The 16,009-nt window shown below is 37.5% G+C and overlaps 6 protein-coding genes across 6 annotated transcripts; 4 read left to right on the top strand and 2 right to left on the bottom strand.

Annotated features, from left to right (window-relative positions):
• The first annotated feature begins 1,135 nt into the window (after positions 1 to 1,135).
• LOC17897258 (probable UDP-3-O-acyl-N-acetylglucosamine deacetylase 2, mitochondrial) lies at positions 1,136 to 3,146 on the top strand. The gene is made up of 7 exons (XM_006305227.2): positions 1,136 to 1,385; positions 1,484 to 1,792; positions 1,998 to 2,204; positions 2,315 to 2,416; positions 2,507 to 2,571; positions 2,639 to 2,783; positions 2,875 to 3,146. Exons 1-7 carry the CDS (start codon positions 1,275 to 1,277, stop codon positions 2,923 to 2,925), a joined length of 990 nt encoding a protein of 329 aa, XP_006305289.2. The 5' UTR covers positions 1,136 to 1,274; the 3' UTR covers positions 2,926 to 3,146.
• A 638-nt stretch (positions 3,147 to 3,784) lies between these two features.
• LOC17898677 (F-box/kelch-repeat protein At1g24800) lies at positions 3,785 to 4,898 on the top strand. The gene has a single exon (XM_023777118.1). The coding sequence runs from the start codon at positions 3,822 to 3,824 to the stop codon at positions 4,896 to 4,898; it is 1,077 nt and encodes a 358-aa protein (XP_023632886.1). The 5' UTR covers positions 3,785 to 3,821.
• A 1,369-nt stretch (positions 4,899 to 6,267) lies between these two features.
• On the top strand, positions 6,268 to 7,602 carry LOC17897039 (F-box/kelch-repeat protein At1g24800). Its single transcript, XM_023777025.1, has one exon. The coding sequence runs from the start codon at positions 6,720 to 6,722 to the stop codon at positions 7,530 to 7,532; it is 813 nt and encodes a 270-aa protein (XP_023632793.1). The 5' UTR covers positions 6,268 to 6,719; the 3' UTR covers positions 7,533 to 7,602.
• Positions 7,603 to 8,531: 929 nt separating this feature from the next.
• LOC17899021 (F-box/kelch-repeat protein At1g24800) lies at positions 8,532 to 9,869 on the top strand. Its single transcript, XM_006303572.2, has one exon. It carries the CDS (start codon positions 8,573 to 8,575, stop codon positions 9,848 to 9,850), a length of 1,278 nt encoding a protein of 425 aa, XP_006303634.1. The 5' UTR covers positions 8,532 to 8,572; the 3' UTR covers positions 9,851 to 9,869.
• A 480-nt stretch (positions 9,870 to 10,349) lies between these two features.
• Positions 10,350 to 12,554, bottom strand: LOC17897600 (anthranilate synthase beta subunit 1, chloroplastic). The gene is made up of 8 exons (XM_023789814.1): positions 12,421 to 12,554; positions 12,161 to 12,324; positions 11,458 to 11,528; positions 11,331 to 11,368; positions 11,123 to 11,233; positions 10,944 to 11,043; positions 10,710 to 10,845; positions 10,350 to 10,621 (listed from the first exon to the last, which is right to left on the bottom strand). Exons 1-8 carry the CDS (start codon positions 12,524 to 12,526, stop codon positions 10,517 to 10,519), a joined length of 831 nt encoding a protein of 276 aa, XP_023645582.1. The 5' UTR covers positions 12,527 to 12,554; the 3' UTR covers positions 10,350 to 10,516.
• Positions 12,555 to 13,129: 575 nt separating this feature from the next.
• LOC17900111 (purple acid phosphatase 4) lies at positions 13,130 to 14,741 on the bottom strand. The gene is made up of 6 exons (XM_006305212.2): positions 14,519 to 14,741; positions 14,173 to 14,437; positions 13,928 to 14,055; positions 13,716 to 13,844; positions 13,564 to 13,631; positions 13,130 to 13,455 (listed from the first exon to the last, which is right to left on the bottom strand). Exons 1-6 carry the CDS (start codon positions 14,723 to 14,725, stop codon positions 13,230 to 13,232), a joined length of 1,023 nt encoding a protein of 340 aa, XP_006305274.1. The 5' UTR covers positions 14,726 to 14,741; the 3' UTR covers positions 13,130 to 13,229.
• Between the last annotated feature and the right edge of the window lie 1,268 nt (positions 14,742 to 16,009).

Below are 16,009 nucleotides of genomic sequence, written 5' to 3'. Positions count from 1 at the left end.
AAAAAAGAATACTTAAAGCATCGTTTACATATACAAAACCAAAAGTTTCATGGCGTGAACGTAGTAGCTAAAAATTACTAGCTGCACCGAACACATTATGACTCTACTTTAGTCTTTAGTACCGTACGTTTTGGAACACATGCAACAACTAAACTCCAGAGAGAGGCATAGTACTCTCTTATGAACACAACATTTTGGGCATCACTTTAGGGAGAGAATTGATATGAACTCCATAATAGCTATTCTCTTAATTAGTCTCAATAACATTTGCATTGACGCATTATATTTCATGTTCATGTGCATTGGATGGCATGCATTACACAATTTTGACCGAGCGCATGATACTTTAAACTCTTGTATCCCTTATACTATACGTGTTGTATACCGCAAGTTCTTAACTGTTTCTTCTAACCATAATTTTCTAGGTAGGCAAATTATATTTTGTTGGATATATAGGAAGTTAACCAAAGCGGTCCATGTTTTACCGCAACGTCGTCACCAAATGATTTGAAAGGAAAAGGGAAGAATAAAAATAAAAATAAAAAAGATGAAAAAGGGGAAAAGAGGAAGCAAAGGAGGAAGAAAGCTGCGTGCACCCATGTGAGATGCCACTTCTTTGCTCTGCCTTGAAGAATCAAACAATGATGAGTGGATGGATGGATGAGTCCTCCTCCTCTGTCTCTCTTTGAGCCTTTGATCCTAATACCACTCCTTAATATCTGCCCATCCTATCATTATTTCACAACGCATCTCTTTTTTACTTTTGTTATATAGTTTCTTGACTTTGTGTTTCTTAAAAAGGTTGTAACGTAATTTATGGTTTCCAATAGCACTGTCATCTATTTTAAAATCAGTAGTTGACTTGTAAACTACATATTACATTTTCTATGTTTTCGTATTAATTATATGGATTTTATAAATTGTATAATCTGTTTTCTTTTGTTAGTCTATCTCCAAATAATATCCCAAAAACGTACCTTAAATTTTGTCATCACTAATCAGAAAGAGATGGATTAGATTTGTTTCTTGCATTTGCATATGTCTGACCTTTCTACTAAATACTAATCAGCTGAGATATAACTAAATATTGCTCTTGTCACATGTTCTTTTTTTAATTCAATTGAGATGGTTTTTAAGTAAAGTACCCCTTATTTGTTTCTTGATCCCGGTTTAGAAGCTTACTCACACTTATCAATCCCGGTTTAGAAGCTTACTCATACTTAAACTTAAATCAATGACCCGGTTAGGTTAACATTAATCCGACGTCCAAATCAATGAGACTCTCCGTCACCGTCAAAGCCAATAAGCCGTCGTTTCTCATCTCTTGGATCCGATTCTCCTCCACGGCGTCGTCGTCGTCGTCACCGGCAGTCTCTTTGAATCCGGTAAACTTTTCGCACGCACGATTTTATGTATCTACGACTTTATATCTATTGTAATCATTATGAGTTTTTTTTTTCTTTGTTGTGGTTTATTGCTGTAGAGTGGACGATTACAGCAAACTCTTGCGGGATCTGTGGAGGTGAAAGGGAAAGCTCTGCATTCCGGTAAGGTTTCGAAGGTGAAGCTAATCCCGGAGATCACCGGAGCTGGTAGATATTTCGAGTTTCGATCCAAGTTCATCCCTGCGTCAATTGAATTTGCTCAGGAGTCGCCTCTTTGCACTACGCTGTTGAAAGATGAGCTCAAAATCCGAACAATCGAGCATTTGTTATCAGCTCTTGAGGCGAAGGGAGTTGATAATTGCAGGATTCAAATCGAGAGCGAACGTTCAGATGATCGAGAAGTCGAGGTTTGTTACCTGAATAGATACATTTTGAGTGAATCATTTTGTTGAATCAATGTCCCCCGTTGTCAATTTTGATTGGATTTGTATGCTATAGACTGTCAACATCTTGTTGTGTAGTGTAGCGCTTATTGATTTGACAGTGAAATTTTGTTTTAGAGACTTGGTTCATTGGATGAGATGAGTGTAGGCAACACTAACCAAGTGACAGGTCCCTATCTTTGATGGATCAGCTAAAGAATGGGTCGAAGCGATCGAAGGAGTTGGCATAAAGGTGGCTCAAAACCATGTTGGTGAAAGTATGGAGAAGATGGTAGCACATGTGAACAAGCCTGTGTACGTTTGCAAGTACGATTCTTTTGTTGCTGCATTTCCTGCTCTAGAGACTCGCATTACTTGTGGTATCGACTTCCCACAGGTTCGGTCTAATGGTATTTTGAGAGTACAGAAGAACACAAACTTCTGTATCCTGTTTGTGCATAGACCGTTGTTGACTCGGTCTTTGGTGTATGATGATGAACTTTACAGGTGCCTGCTATAGGCTGCCAATGGTTTTCTTGGAGACCTGTCCATGAGTCTTCTTTTGCAAAGGATATCGCACCATCAAGAACCTTCTGTGTCTATGAAGAGGTTAGTTCCATTGTTGTTGCTTAGGAGCTTTAGAATCAGTAAACTGGTGTTCCTTCTTCAACCATCTGTGTCTGAGGGTTTTGTTTGCAGGTGGAGCGCATGCGTGAAGCAGGGCTCATTAAAGGAGGTTCTCTAGATAACGCCATCGTTTGTAGGTAAATAGTTTTGCATTTTGATGACTTAAAGGGGAAAAATGTTCAACTGAAGCCATCTCTAATGCAGTGCCAAGCATGGATGGATGAACCCTCCTCTGCGATTTGATAATGAAGCATGTCGACATAAGATCCTTGACATAATTGGTGACCTCTCCCTTGTAGCACAAGGTGGAAATGGAGGACTTCCCGTGGCTCACATAGTCGCATATAAGGCAAATGTTTTTTGAACATCTTCTAATTTTCTTGACAATTAAAGAGAGAACATTTTTCTAACCGAAAGGCTTTATTTTCTTTCAAATGCAGGCGGGTCATACACTGCACACTGACTTAGCACGTCATCTCACCATCGACTAAAGAATATGTGGTCGTTGTGAACCATATTCCGCATAAGTTATGATCCTTTCTGTTTTGGTTTTTGGTTTCATTTTCGAAAGATCAACCCAATATGGGGGTTTTAGCTCAATCGAGTTTCAATACTTTGAATACATTAATTGTTAAACAAAGTAAATACACATTTGATCGTTGTTTCCATTGTAAGGTTCAGTTTATTTCCCAAGTTTTTCCTAATTCACTATGAGACCTGATCTTTTCTCGTAGTTAATTTTGGCAATTTCTTCCAAAAATCACAGGATACTTTAGGGGATAAAAACTCGTATGGTTTCAAATGCATTGGTAGGATTGGATATATAACAGTTGTACTTGTATTCGTTTGGATAGTTGGAACTAAACATTTTTTTAGAGCCGATATTGAAAACCTAGTAAAGTTTTGGTTTGCAAAAGACTACTATACGCTAATGTTTATGTTACTCTGTTTTTAGATAAACTTTTACATGAAGATGTCACTGTACCAAAGTTAATTACATGAAGATACTAATGAGTAAAGAAAAATGGAAAGAATTTGGTTTTTCTGAAATTGAGTATATATATATTGATTATTTTCCACACAAAGAAAATGAATTAAGAGTATTTATTTTTATATACGGAACCCTAACATATATCATAATAGTCAAAAACAAGAAGACACAAAATTGGAAAAATGACGAGGGCCGGCAGAAAAAAAGTTGGAAGAAGAATGAAGAGGACGAGGATCTGCGATCTTCCACCTCCTTTGTTAGGGGAGAAGATACTCACGAGGGTTCCGATAACATCTCTGGGAGCTGTGAGATCCACTTGCAAATTGTGGAACGCTTTAACCAAAGATTGGGTTTTGGGTAAAGCTTCAGCGCCAAGGCAGCAGTATTTAGGTGTTTATGACGATGGATTCAAAAGTTTGTTCAATTAGATTCCATAGTAGAAAGAAAGAAGAAGAAGAAGAAGAAGCCTACTTGGTTATAGAGCAGGTAGATTTGCTTAATCAAGTCAAGATATCTATTGTGCATCACTGCGACGGCTTACTGTTATGCGTCGTTGAGGACAAGTCGAGGCTGGTGGTTTGGAACCCTTATTTGGGGCAAAAAAGGTGGATCAGACTTAGCAACGATTTCCACTGGCGAGACAGGTATGCTTTCGGATACGACATGAACCGTAACCACAAAATCCTGAGGTTTCAGGAATATTATGCCCATTCAGAAACAGTTTCCAGGTGCGAAATCTACGAGTTGAGCTCTAATTCATGGAGGGATCTCAAGGTCCATTCCGATGCTTTGATAGAGTTTAGTTATTGCGCGTCTGTGAAGGGAAATGCCTACTTTTTTGCTCAAGAAGATGATCGGACATCTGAAGAGATATTTGATCTTGAAGATTTCTTACTCTGTTTTGATTTCACAACAGAGACATTTGGTCCTCGTCTGCCTCTTCCGTTTCACTCTACTCTCCACGCGCCTGTGACTTTCTCTAGTGTTAGAGACGAGCAGCTCGTGGTGCTATATCATAATGAGGGTGTTCATTATGATCGGGTTAGCACAGTTGAGTTTTGGGTTACTACTAAGATCGAGCCCAACTCTGTGTCCTGGAGCAAGTTTTTGATAGTGAACATGAGACCATTCTCTCTCACTGGTGAACGGTTTGACAATACTAATATGGGCGGGACCTTCTTCATTGACGAGGAACAGAAACTCGCTGTGGTGTTCGACATAGACGGATACCTAGCCCCCATTCCCCCCCTTACCGAGAAAGTTCGTTACCACACAGCTTTTATAAGTGGAGAAGACGGATACTTCAAACCTCTGACTCTTGGAGTCGCTCCTAATCTCGGGTTAGATGATCTTGTTTCCGGGCGTAGTTATGTGTCCAGTATATACCGTCCCCCGGTTGTGTGCTCTTCTTCTTACCTTCCGAGTTTGGTCCGACTCAACCAACTGCGCAAAAGGAAACAAAGACATTTTTAGTTTTTGTTTCTTTTCATGTCTCAAGACTGCTAGTTATCACATCACTTCTCAGTTTCGTTTCTATTTTATCAGGGTTAATAAGTAGACGATTTCAGCTTTTTCTCATTCCTCCTTGTTCTTGTCATGGACCATATATAGTTAAAGTTTCTTGATTTCTTTTCGTCATTGAGATGGTTAAGTACCTTATTTGTTTTCTTGCACTGTCGTCCTCTGGTAGTCAATTTATCAAGACGATTGTTCTAGCCACTTTTTCACTTGTCTGTTTGAAAAATTCCATAGCCAGACATAAAACACATCTCTCGTTTATAAATTTTGATTTTGTCACATTTGAGGGCTCTGTTTCTTGTGCAACCAGATATGACAATATTACTTGACAGCACATCAGTTGGATTAGTTGTGCAATTTTATGAAACTACATTATATTGACTCAAGAAGTGCTGATTCAACAATTCGGGTTGTTTCAGATGACCATTAAGTACTACTAGTACCAAGTATGCTCAGGCTGTTATCTATGTTAAAATAGCAGTTGTAGATGACATCTATGAAGCCATGATGGTAAAAAACACATTTGATCCTTTGTTTCCAGTGTAAGGTTCAAGTTTATTTCCCAAGTTTTTCCTAATTCACCATGAGACCTGATCTCTTCTCTTAGCTAGTTAAGTAGTCTCTTCCAAAAATTAAAGGTTAATTTGGGGGATTACAAAGTCGTGGCATGGTTTCAAATGCATGGGCTTGGGTAGGATACATAAAACAGATGTACTTGGATTCGTTTGCGTAAATTGAAACTTTAAATTTGGAGCTGCTTACATTGTTTTTTATCTATCAAAAGTGGTAATGTTTTGGTTTACACAACACTACTTTATAACTACTGTATGCTAATGTTTGTGTTGCTCTGTTTTTATATTGCGTAGCTTCTATGTTCAAAGGTATGACAGATTTGAGTTGTCCACATTTCTCTAGAGCTGGTTACATTTCTTTGAAAACCTTGTAATGTTTTGGTTTGCAAAACACTAATGCACAAATTATGTTGCTCTGTTTTAAAAAAAAAAAACGTTAGATGAAAATAACATCGTATCAAAGCTAAATATTGAAATCAGGATGAAGCTAATTAAACAAAAATGCAAACAATTTGATTATCTATTTTTCTTAAATTAAATGTACATTTTACACATAAGAGAAGGAATAGAGTTTTTTTTTCCTTTTCTTTTTTTGTGAATACGGAAACTAACATACATTACAGTATTACACATATATCATCATAATTGTCTCAATAAATAAATAAAAAAGCAAGATACAGAACCCTAGTAATTTCTATTGCGTAGCTTCTGTTGAACAGTTGGAAATATGACGAGGGCCGGCAAAAAAAAAGTTGGAAGAAGAATGAAGAGGACGAAGATCTGCGATCTTCCACCAAAATTGGTAGGGGAGAAGATATTAACGAGGGTTCCGATAACATCTCTGCGAGCTGTGAGATCCACTTGCAAATTGTGGAACGCTTTATCCAAAGATTGGGTTTTGGGTAAAGCGTCAGCGCCAAGGCAGCAGTTTTTGGGGTTTATGACGATGGATTCCAAAGTTTGATCAATTAGATTCCATAGTAGAAAGAAAGAAGAAGAAGAAGAAGACTACTTGGTTATAGAGCAGGTAGATTTGCTTAATCAAGTCAAGATATCTATTGTGCATCACTGCGACGGCTTACTGTTGTGCGTCGCTGAGGACAAGTCGAGGCTGGTGGTTTGGAACCCTTATTTGGGACAAACAAGGTGGATCAGACCCAGCAACAATTTCCACTGCCAAGACAGGTATGCTTTCGGATACGACATGAACCGCAACCACAAAATCGTGAGGTTTCAGGAATATTATGCCCATCCAGAAAAAGTTTCCAGGTACGAAATCTACCAGTTGAGCTCTAATTCATGGAAGGATCTCAAGGTCCCTCCCGATGCTTTGATAGAGTCTAATTATAGCGCGTCTGTGAAGGGAAATGCCTACTTTTTTGCTCAAGAAGATGATCAGACATCTGCTGAAGAGATATTTGATCTTGAAGATTTCTTACTCTGTTTTGATTTCACAACAGAGACATTTGGTCCTCGTCTGCCTCTTCCGTTTCACTCTACTCTCCACGCGCCTGTGACTTTCTCTAGTGTTAGAGACGAGCAGCTCGTGGTGCTATATCATAATGAGGGTGTTCATGATGATTGGGTTAGCACAGTTGAGTTTTGGGTCACTACTAAGATCGAGCCCAACTCTGTGTCCTGGAGCAAGTTTTTGATAGTGAACATGAGACCAGTCTCTCTCGCTGGTGAACGGTTTGACAATACTAATATGGGCGGGACCTTCTTCATTGACGAGGAACAGAAAATCGCGGTGGTGTTCGACATAGACGGATACCTAGCCCCCATTCCCCCCCTTACCGAGAAAGTTCGTTACCACACAGCTTTTATAAGTGGAGAAGACGGATACTTCAAACCTCTGACTCTTGGAGTCGCTCCCAATCTCGGGGAACCTTGTCTCATATCCGGGCGTAGTTATGTGCCCAGTATATACCGTCCCCCGGTTGTGTGCTCTTCTTCTTACCTTCCGAGTTTGGTCCAACTCAACCAACCCCGCAAAAGGAAACAAAGACATGTTTAGTTGTTGTTTCTTTTCATGTCTCAAGACTGCTAGTTATCACATCACTTCTCTGTTTCGTTTCTATTTTATCAGCGCTAATATATAAGTAGACGATTTCAGCTTTTTTCATTCCTCCTTGTTCTTGTCATGGACCATATATGGTTGAAGTTTCTTAATTTCTTTTCGTCATTGAGATGGCTAAGTACCTTATTTGTTTTCATGCATTGTCGTCCTCTTGTAGTCAAGACGATTGTTCTAGCCTCTTTCCCACTTGCAAGATAACTTTATATACCTTATTTGTTTTCTTGCATTGTCGTTCTCTGGTAGTCAATTTATCAAGACGATTGTTCTAGCCTCTTTCTCACTTGCAAGATTACTTTATATACCACAACTGTGTGAATTGCACCATCCCCATGCAAAGCATGACATGGTTTTTAAGTATTGTCAGTCCAATTTTGGGGTAAACAACTTCAATTGTCAATTTCTGCCTTTACTTTAAGGAAAGCCAGTATATGATAATACAAAAGTGATCTCTGATGTTATCTCATGCAATGTATGTATTAAACTATTTATTGTTCAATATTAAACTATTTAAATGTCCCTATAAAAATTCAGTTTGAAAAATTCCATAGCCAGACAATAAACACATCTCTCGTTTATAAATTTTGATTTTGTCACATTGCTTTGTAACGCTGAGGGCTCTGTTTCTTGTGCAACCAGATATGACAATATTACTTGGACAGCACATCAGTTGGATTAGTTGTGCAATTTTATGAAACTACATTATATTGAGTCATTGACTCAAGAAATGCTAATTCAACAATTTGGGTTATTTCAGTCAAGGAAGTGCTGCCTAGGACCCGAATTGTAATGTACCTTTTACACATAAGAGAAAGGAATAGAGTTTTTTTTTTTCCTTTTCTTTTTTTGTGAATACGGAAACTATCATACATTCCATTACACATATATCATAATTGTCAAAAAAAAAAAAAAAAAAAAAAAAAAAGGAAGACACAACCTAGTAATTTCTATTGCGCAGCTTTTGTCGAAAAGTTGGAAAGATGACGAAGAGGACGAGGATCTGCGATCTTCCACCAAAATTGCTAGGGGAGAAGATACTCACGAGGGTTCCGATAACATCTCTGCGAGCTGTGAGATCCACTTGCAAATTGTGGAACGCTTTATCCAAAGATTGGGTTTTGGGTAAAGCTTTAGCGCCAAGGCAGCAGTATTTAGGGTTTTTGACGATGGATTCAAAGGTTTGTTCAACTAGATTCCATATCTGCCGCAGCAGCAAGGACAAAGACGAAGAAGAAGACTTGGTTGATCTATCTATAAAGCAGGTAGATTTGCTTAATCAAGTCGAGATATCTAAAGTGTATCACTGCGACGGCTTATTGTTATGTGTGGCTAAGGACAAGTCGAGGCTCATGGTATGGAACCCTTATTTGGGGCAAACAAGGTGGATAGCACCAACAACATATTTCCACAGACTAGACATGTATGCTCTCGGATATGACAAGAACAACCGTAACCACAAAATCTTGAGGTTTGTAGATTATTCCACAGAACGCCTTGTCATGTACGAAATATACGACTTGAGCTCTAATTCATGGAGGGTTCTCGACGTCACTCCCGACTGGGATATAGATCCTTGTCAAGGTGGTGTGTCTGTGAAGGGAGACACCTACTTTTATGCTCATGAGTCAATAGGACCTGGCTTTTCTGGTGGAGAGTACCTGGGAAATGGAGATTTATTGATCGATGACAATGAGATTCAAGATTTCTTGCTCTGTTTTGATTTTACAAGAGAGACATTCGGACCTCGTCTACCTCTTCCATTTCACTCTTGCGGTACACTAAACACTGTGACCCTCTCATGTGTTAGAGACGAGCAGCTCGCTGTGCTATATCAGGAGGGTTGTCATGATAGTCAATGTAACATAGTTCCTATTTGGGTTACAACTAGGATTGACCCCAACTATGTCTCCTGGAGCAAGTTTTTGAATTTGGAAATGAGACCATTCGCACGCACTGGTGTTCGCTTTGACTATCATTCGGGTGGAACCTTCTTCATTGACGAGGAAGAGAAAGTAGCTGTGGTGTTCGACATAGACGGATACCTACCCTCCCTTACCGAGAAAGTTCGTTACCACACAGCTTTTATCATTGGAGAAGAGGGATACTTCAAATCTGTGAGTCTCGGAGTAGCTCCCAAAGTCGCTGAACCTAGCAGGTCTGGGTATGTCCCAGAGATTTATTGTCCCCCGTGTGTGTGCTCTTCTTCTTATCTTCCGAGTTTAGTGCAACTCAACCAACAGCGCAAAAGTTATGTTTAGGTTTTGTTTCTTGCTTTTGTCAGACCGCTTTACTCAAATTTTCCAGTCAGTGAGTTTCGTTTCTATTTATCACCTTTATAATAAGTAAAACATATTATTTAGGCATTTTCATGTATTACCTTTCTACTCTTTTTGATTGCTCCGTTACTTATGTTTCTTGCATGGTAAGTACAGGAAAAGGTACTCCTTCTCAACTTTTTCTCATTTAAGAAAAAACAAATCAAGTTTCGAATTAGTAGTTGCAACTTATTTTACTGTTAGACAAAATACGTATGGAGTAAACTATAAGTTGTTTGTTTCTGCTTTAACTTAAGGGAAAGCCAATAATAATTGATCTCTGATCTTATTCATGTATGAGATGTCCAACACCACTTATGAATACTATTGAGCCTTTTCAGGTTCGTCCTGAAGTGAAATAAGTACTATAAAAATTCCAGGTTGCTACTGAGCTAGGAACTAAATAAAAACTGTGAGGTGCGCGTCCGTTTTTCACTATGCATGCGTGAATCAACATAGCTTTCTGTTTTAAATTTCACAAATTAAGTAAAAGTGGAGGAACAAATCAAATCTATATGATAGAAACAATGGAAGAAAGACCAAGGAACATTTTTGCGTTAGCAAACATTATTACAACAAGGCACAAACATTATTCTCATTCAGGCTAGTCTATGTCAGCTTCTCAGATTCCTTTTTCTCTACGAGTTTGATGAAATTGCGGACAATTGTCTTGCCTTCAGTTGTTATAATACTCTCCGGATGAAATTGAACTCCCTGTGAACAAATTTTACAAGACTTCAAGACTTCTGTTTTTGAATGGACGAGGCAATAAGATACATGAAAACACTAGAGTGAGCTTTACCTGTATATGCTTGTACTTCCTGTGACGGGCAGCCATAACCAGACCATCTTCTGTCCATGCAGTAACCTCGAGTTCCTCACTGGGAAATGTATCTTTTTCGATCACGAGACTGTGATATCTACCTACAAGGAAAGGGCTGAAAACAACAGACACCAACAAGATTTGTTTTGTTATTACACATTTACAGACGTATGACTAACTATACAATACAACACCGAAAAACCTGACTCATACTTGGATAATCCAGAGAACAAGCCTTCTTCTCCTTTCTCATCATAGTGAACCATTGAGCTTTTCCCATGCATAACACCAAATGGTGACCGCACAATCTTTCCTAATAAAATTAAGAATTAAACCATGGTTTTAGAACACTGATACGGGAAAATAAGATGTCTTCTTTATATGCAACTAACCTCCAAATGCTTCCCCTATACACTGCAAACCCATACATACTCCAAATAAAGGAACACTTGGTCCGAGTTCCAAAACAGTTTGCAACGAAATCCCAGAGTCTTGAGGGGTACCTATCAAATTAAAGAAAGGTGTTAGCTTCTTCTCCAGCGTTTCAAAAAGATACACCACATAATCAAAAAAAAAATATTCAGAGGCCAAAATATTTACCAGGTCCAGGAGATATCAACACCCCTCTTGGATTTTTACTGCAAAGAAGAGAGCACAATAAAGGAATCAACACCAATTGGTTAGCCAGATTACGTTTTAAACAGAACACATATTGTTTCCCTCTTACCTTTTCAACTCCTCTACTGTAAGTTCATCATTACGGTAAACTTCAAAATGGCATCCTAGCTCTCCCATATACTGTAGGCAAAGATACAATTCAAAATTTTGCTAATACTAAAAGCAGAAGAAAGAGAACGATTACGATAAAAAGTATGCACCTCAAACGCAGAGAACTATAAGTAAGCCATTATCAAATTTGTACATTTGGGATCTACATATATGCGTCATGTGAGATATTCATAGCAGCCAAAATTTTATGAGAAAGTGAGTTATTTCAAAAACGAATAACCAAATTCTTTAGTCAACAATAGCAACTCACACAATTCAAACTTTGAGCAAGGTTAAAGATTCTACATAAAGGACCAGACTTTAGGGAGCAAAAAAAGTGACGTATTAGCTTTTGCTGAATCAAACAATTGCTCCTGACAACGACAAACAAGCAACGAGGAGCATTTCCAAACAAAAACACCATTCCCCATAGAAGTAAAGTTTTTCCACAATAAAAAAGAGAGAATCTACATTAAGTAGGTCGCATGTCGAAACTATATTGGATTGTGAAATAACGAGATTTCTAACAATCAATCAAAATGCATACTTGAATACATATTTCTAACAAGAACAAGGACTTGCAATTTAGCCAGGACCCTAATCGATTAAGACATGGCTGACCAAAAACCAAAATTACAAAATTCTCAGTTTCGAAATGAAACCTGGCAGAGATTGTAAGTGAAGCTGTCGTAATTATCAATGACGATGATAGGACCGTTCTGCTTAGAGGAATTGACAACAGCGGAAGGTGTGGAGTTCGATGCCGCCATTTCAATCGAAGCTTTCGCAAAGACATCTCTACGACTCTTCCCCAAAACCGAAACTCCTAATCACGGAGGGAAACAAAACAGATTAAAAATCGGAACTTTTGATTCGAAGAACGCATCTATCTATCTTGAAACAAAGAACAGAGAATCCTTACTCGTCGGATTCAGAATAGGATTAACGAGAGAAGGGTTTAAGCGGCGAGTGGTGGAACCGGACTTGGGTTGAAGAAGACAAGACTTGTACAATGTAGTAGCCGCCATTGTCGGAAAACAAAGAAAAGATCCTTACGTTGTTGATTCCAAAAGAGAGGAGAGTTTATAAAATGCTCTGAGAGGTTTGACAGGTGAAACGGTGCGTTTTTGTGGAACATGAACCACGTGCCTAATCAGTAGGTAAAGTCAGTTAATTTGATCTTAATCAGTATTGTTTGGTCAAAGTCAAATATCATATATTTTTCTAAATTGGCGTTTGGAATTAGTCTACTTCGCCACAGGGCATTACTGTCGTCACATACTAAGATGGGATACCTAACCTAAAATATAGATTATAAAAAATGATAAAAATAATATTATAAATGTAATTTACATGTTTCTTTCTTAATGTATAATCCCTTGACCATTCTTAATGAAATTTTTTTTTTCCTAATCTTGACGATGGCCAAACATATTTATTAGATTGATATGTATGGTACGAACCTCCAAATTTTTTGGTATGTGTTTGTTTGGTCCCCCATGGAGAATAATCAAAGGATAGAAAAAGAATTTGCCTTTAATTTAGTTTACACCATAGTTTAGCTAAATCAGCTGTGATCAATCCCATTACGAGGATGGCTCCTCCATCCATATTCTGCATGGACTTCAAAGTATATTCTCTCATATTTTACTTGAATTTTTCGGAGACACTCATAAGGATCATGTAGACTTAATTTTATGTGCTTCAATTGATTGATTTTTTCATGTGAATTTACAATGGGAAATAAAAGTCAGTGTCTAACATTTTTGATGTGTCCCACTTGTGCAATATATTGCCGGAGACATCATAGAAAGCGATACCCATTTCGGTTCTAGTTATCTTAACTGACATGAAACCTTGTCCATCGTAGAAGAATTCCATATCTTCTGGTGTTGTCCACTTGTAGTAACCTCTCCATGCCTTTGACCCACCACCACTAGTTAGAAACTGGATTGGACTGCAAGAAAGTGATAAGACAAAATTATCCACAATTACGTACCTGCTTTAATTTTATCCAAACACGCAGCTTCAGTTTCTAATGTATATGACAATTGATTGGTGTTACCTTTGAGATGTGCTAATATGTTGCAAGCAATGATCATGTCCGTTCATGTAGAGATCAACTTTATTCGCCTGAAAAATCCAATAATCTTTACATGTTTACAATAGTGTGTTTTTTCTTTTCCGAATGCAATAGTGGTTAAGAAGAAAATGAACCTCAAGGATGGGTAAGAGGAGAGCTTCAAGCTCTTTTGTGTTCCCATGAATAGAAGCACTCTTTATAGCATGATGACCCACCACGATTTTCCAGTTTGCTCTTGATTCTCTTAGACCCATCTCCAACTCCTACACATTATAATCGGATCGTCATCAAGATAATTCCTACAAACTGATAGTAAAGACATATATTGTTTGTTTCCATCAAGTACCGTTAAAATGGTCTGAATATAGGATTCTCGCGGTGATACTCCGCTCCAGTCGTAATTTTGGTCTTGTGGATTGAGGAAATATGCATCTACAAATGGAGTTGTGTCGACAAAGAAGAGCTCTGCGACCTCTGCCCAAGTTTAGATACAAGAAGTGGAAACCCATTAATATGATTTATGTAACAAAAACATGCAAGATATATTATAAATATTTATATATGTAATATTTATATAGGGCTAGCTAGTACCAGCGTCTACGATGAAGGATCTCATGCAAGTCCAACGGCTATCTATTGATCTGAGGGCAGGACTCAACTGTGCTTCAACATCTCCTCTATAGTCATGATTCCCCAAAACTGAATACCATGGTTTTTGCAAGCTAGAAGACGTATAGATATTGGTGAAGGAAAGTTGAAAGGCGGGATCGTCGATGCTTTCCATCCCATTATCGTAAATGTTATCTCCCGTCGATACCACAAAATCGATATCCATCTTCTCCCCGATTCTCCCCATCTATATGTCTCCATCAAAACAATCCTATTAAGTATAACAAACATGGGTATATATATAGTATGTTATATGTAATTTTAGTACCTGGAGGGCAACTTGCGATTGGTTGTAGAGTCCACGCCTACCCCAATCTCCAATCACCAGAAAACTGATTGAGCCATCGGGGTTTGGTGCATGTTCAAGCGTTGTGAACTCGGCCTCAAGTTTTGGAGCCATAGATAATAGTATAAAACAGAGAAGCAGAGTCATCACTGTGCTTAAGGAGCCGCCGATATCAGACTGAGAACCCATTCTAATATTTTTGCATAACGAGCTTTATGTGATAGAAAGCAACATACTTATACATATATAAGTCGACTGTGCAATGTGCATGTGAGTGCTAGTGGGTTTCTCGCTTGTAAGTCACATTTGGATAATAGCGTCCACATGGTGGACCAACAAGATTATTATATATATCTGGATCTTAATTAAGCTCTAGTATAGTTGTTTCTCTTTTTATATCTTCTATATTTTTCTTTTGTTAAAGGGTTTAACTTATCTATATTGCTTTCCTCCAACTTTAAACTAAAAAATTCGTTAATCTTGCTTTATATTTCTTTTATCACAGAATAACACACACAAAACTTTGAATTAACAAAGTTTTCTAACCATTTGGCCATATATAATCTTGTTTATTTAGAAAAATTAATTGAACTCACCGTCAAACTCAAAACAAATACTTTATTGTTTTGCTTTTATAACACTTAAATATATTTGCATGCTTTATCAATCGCCACGTGAATAATATATACAAGACAAAAAAGCTTTGAATTATTAAGAAGCTTGTGAAGTGTGATTTGATTCTTAAATGCGAAGAATGCGTTTAATATTTGAGTGATGAGTACGTAGAACTGTAGATATATATGTCTCGGAAAGAAAAAAAGAAATTGAGAAATAGAAGAAGATAAATGATGCCCATACGCAATGATGCTTTACCTGTCATGTCTCTTAAAACAGCTTCGCAGATATGCCAACTACGCATATGTTGGTCTCTGCTCTCTACCCCGAATCAAACTTTCTACCAAAAGCAAAACAACAAAATAATTGCATCACCATATCATTTATATATCTTTATTACCTCATCTGTTTTATCCAATGATATTGCTCAATTATTAGTTTTCCCAAATTCAATAATATAACCAAAAGAATAAAGAATTCATTACAGAAAGCATATAAGAATTTAACATCCAACCATTTTTCATATACTGTATAAACAATTTTACTAACTAGCTCTTAAATGCTGAAAAGGGTATAAAAAGAAATGTATTATGCAATACTAAAAGATGTCACGAAATTTAAAAGCTTAAATTACTACAATGCATGACAATATAACGTAATATTTTGGGTTCAAATCTACAAAAACAAGAGTGATGCACACAAGGGATACTAGAAACAGATTAAACACACACACACAAAAAAATATAAAAGGATTTGTTTTAGGATTTCTTAAGTGTTAAACAAATCAAATTCATAAACCAAAGAAAAAGCAAGACACTAAAATAAACTAAGTTAGAAGACTAGCAAAGTTAACATGTG

This window comes from Capsella rubella, unplaced genomic scaffold (genome assembly GCF_000375325.1).
Source record: "Capsella rubella cultivar Monte Gargano unplaced genomic scaffold, Caprub1_0 scaffold_1, whole genome shotgun sequence".
Taxonomy (NCBI): domain Eukaryota; kingdom Viridiplantae; phylum Streptophyta; class Magnoliopsida; order Brassicales; family Brassicaceae; genus Capsella; species Capsella rubella.
The sequence above is the reverse complement of the archived record's forward strand: the minus strand, read 5'-3'. Positions and strand labels throughout refer to the sequence as shown.

Bases quoted from the DNA above. Each gene is read 5' to 3' on its own strand.
- LOC17897258 (XM_006305227.2), top strand. From the start codon at position 1,275: ATGAGACTCTCCGTCACCGTCAAAGCCAATAAGCCGTCGTTTCTCATC. The intron at 2,205-2,314 runs GTTCGGTCTAAT...TGAACTTTACAG, and splicing joins GTGGTATCGACTTCCCACAG to GTGCCTGCTATAGGCTGCCA. The intron at 2,572-2,638 runs GTAAATAGTTTT...TCTCTAATGCAG, and splicing joins GATAACGCCATCGTTTGTAG to TGCCAAGCATGGATGGATGA.
- LOC17898677 (XM_023777118.1), top strand. From the start codon at position 3,822: ATGACGATGGATTCAAAAGTTTGTTCAATTAGATTCCATAGTAGAAAG.
- LOC17897039 (XM_023777025.1), top strand. From the start codon at position 6,720: ATGAACCGCAACCACAAAATCGTGAGGTTTCAGGAATATTATGCCCAT.
- LOC17899021 (XM_006303572.2), top strand. From the start codon at position 8,573: ATGACGAAGAGGACGAGGATCTGCGATCTTCCACCAAAATTGCTAGGG.
- LOC17897600 (XM_023789814.1), bottom strand. From the start codon at position 12,526: ATGGCGGCTACTACATTGTACAAGTCTTGTCTTCTTCAACCCAAGTCC. The intron at 12,325-12,420 runs GTAAGGATTCTC...CTCCGTGATTAG, and splicing joins TCCTATTCTGAATCCGACGA to GAGTTTCGGTTTTGGGGAAG. The intron at 11,369-11,457 runs GTAAGAGGGAAA...TCTTCTTTGCAG, and splicing joins ACAGTAGAGGAGTTGAAAAG to TAAAAATCCAAGAGGGGTGT.
- LOC17900111 (XM_006305212.2), bottom strand. From the start codon at position 14,725: ATGGGTTCTCAGTCTGATATCGGCGGCTCCTTAAGCACAGTGATGACT. The intron at 14,438-14,518 runs GTACTAAAATTA...GGAGACATATAG, and splicing joins AATCGCAAGTTGCCCTCCAG to ATGGGGAGAATCGGGGAGAA. The intron at 13,845-13,927 runs GTACTTGATGGA...TATAATGTGTAG, and splicing joins ATATTCAGACCATTTTAACG to GAGTTGGAGATGGGTCTAAG.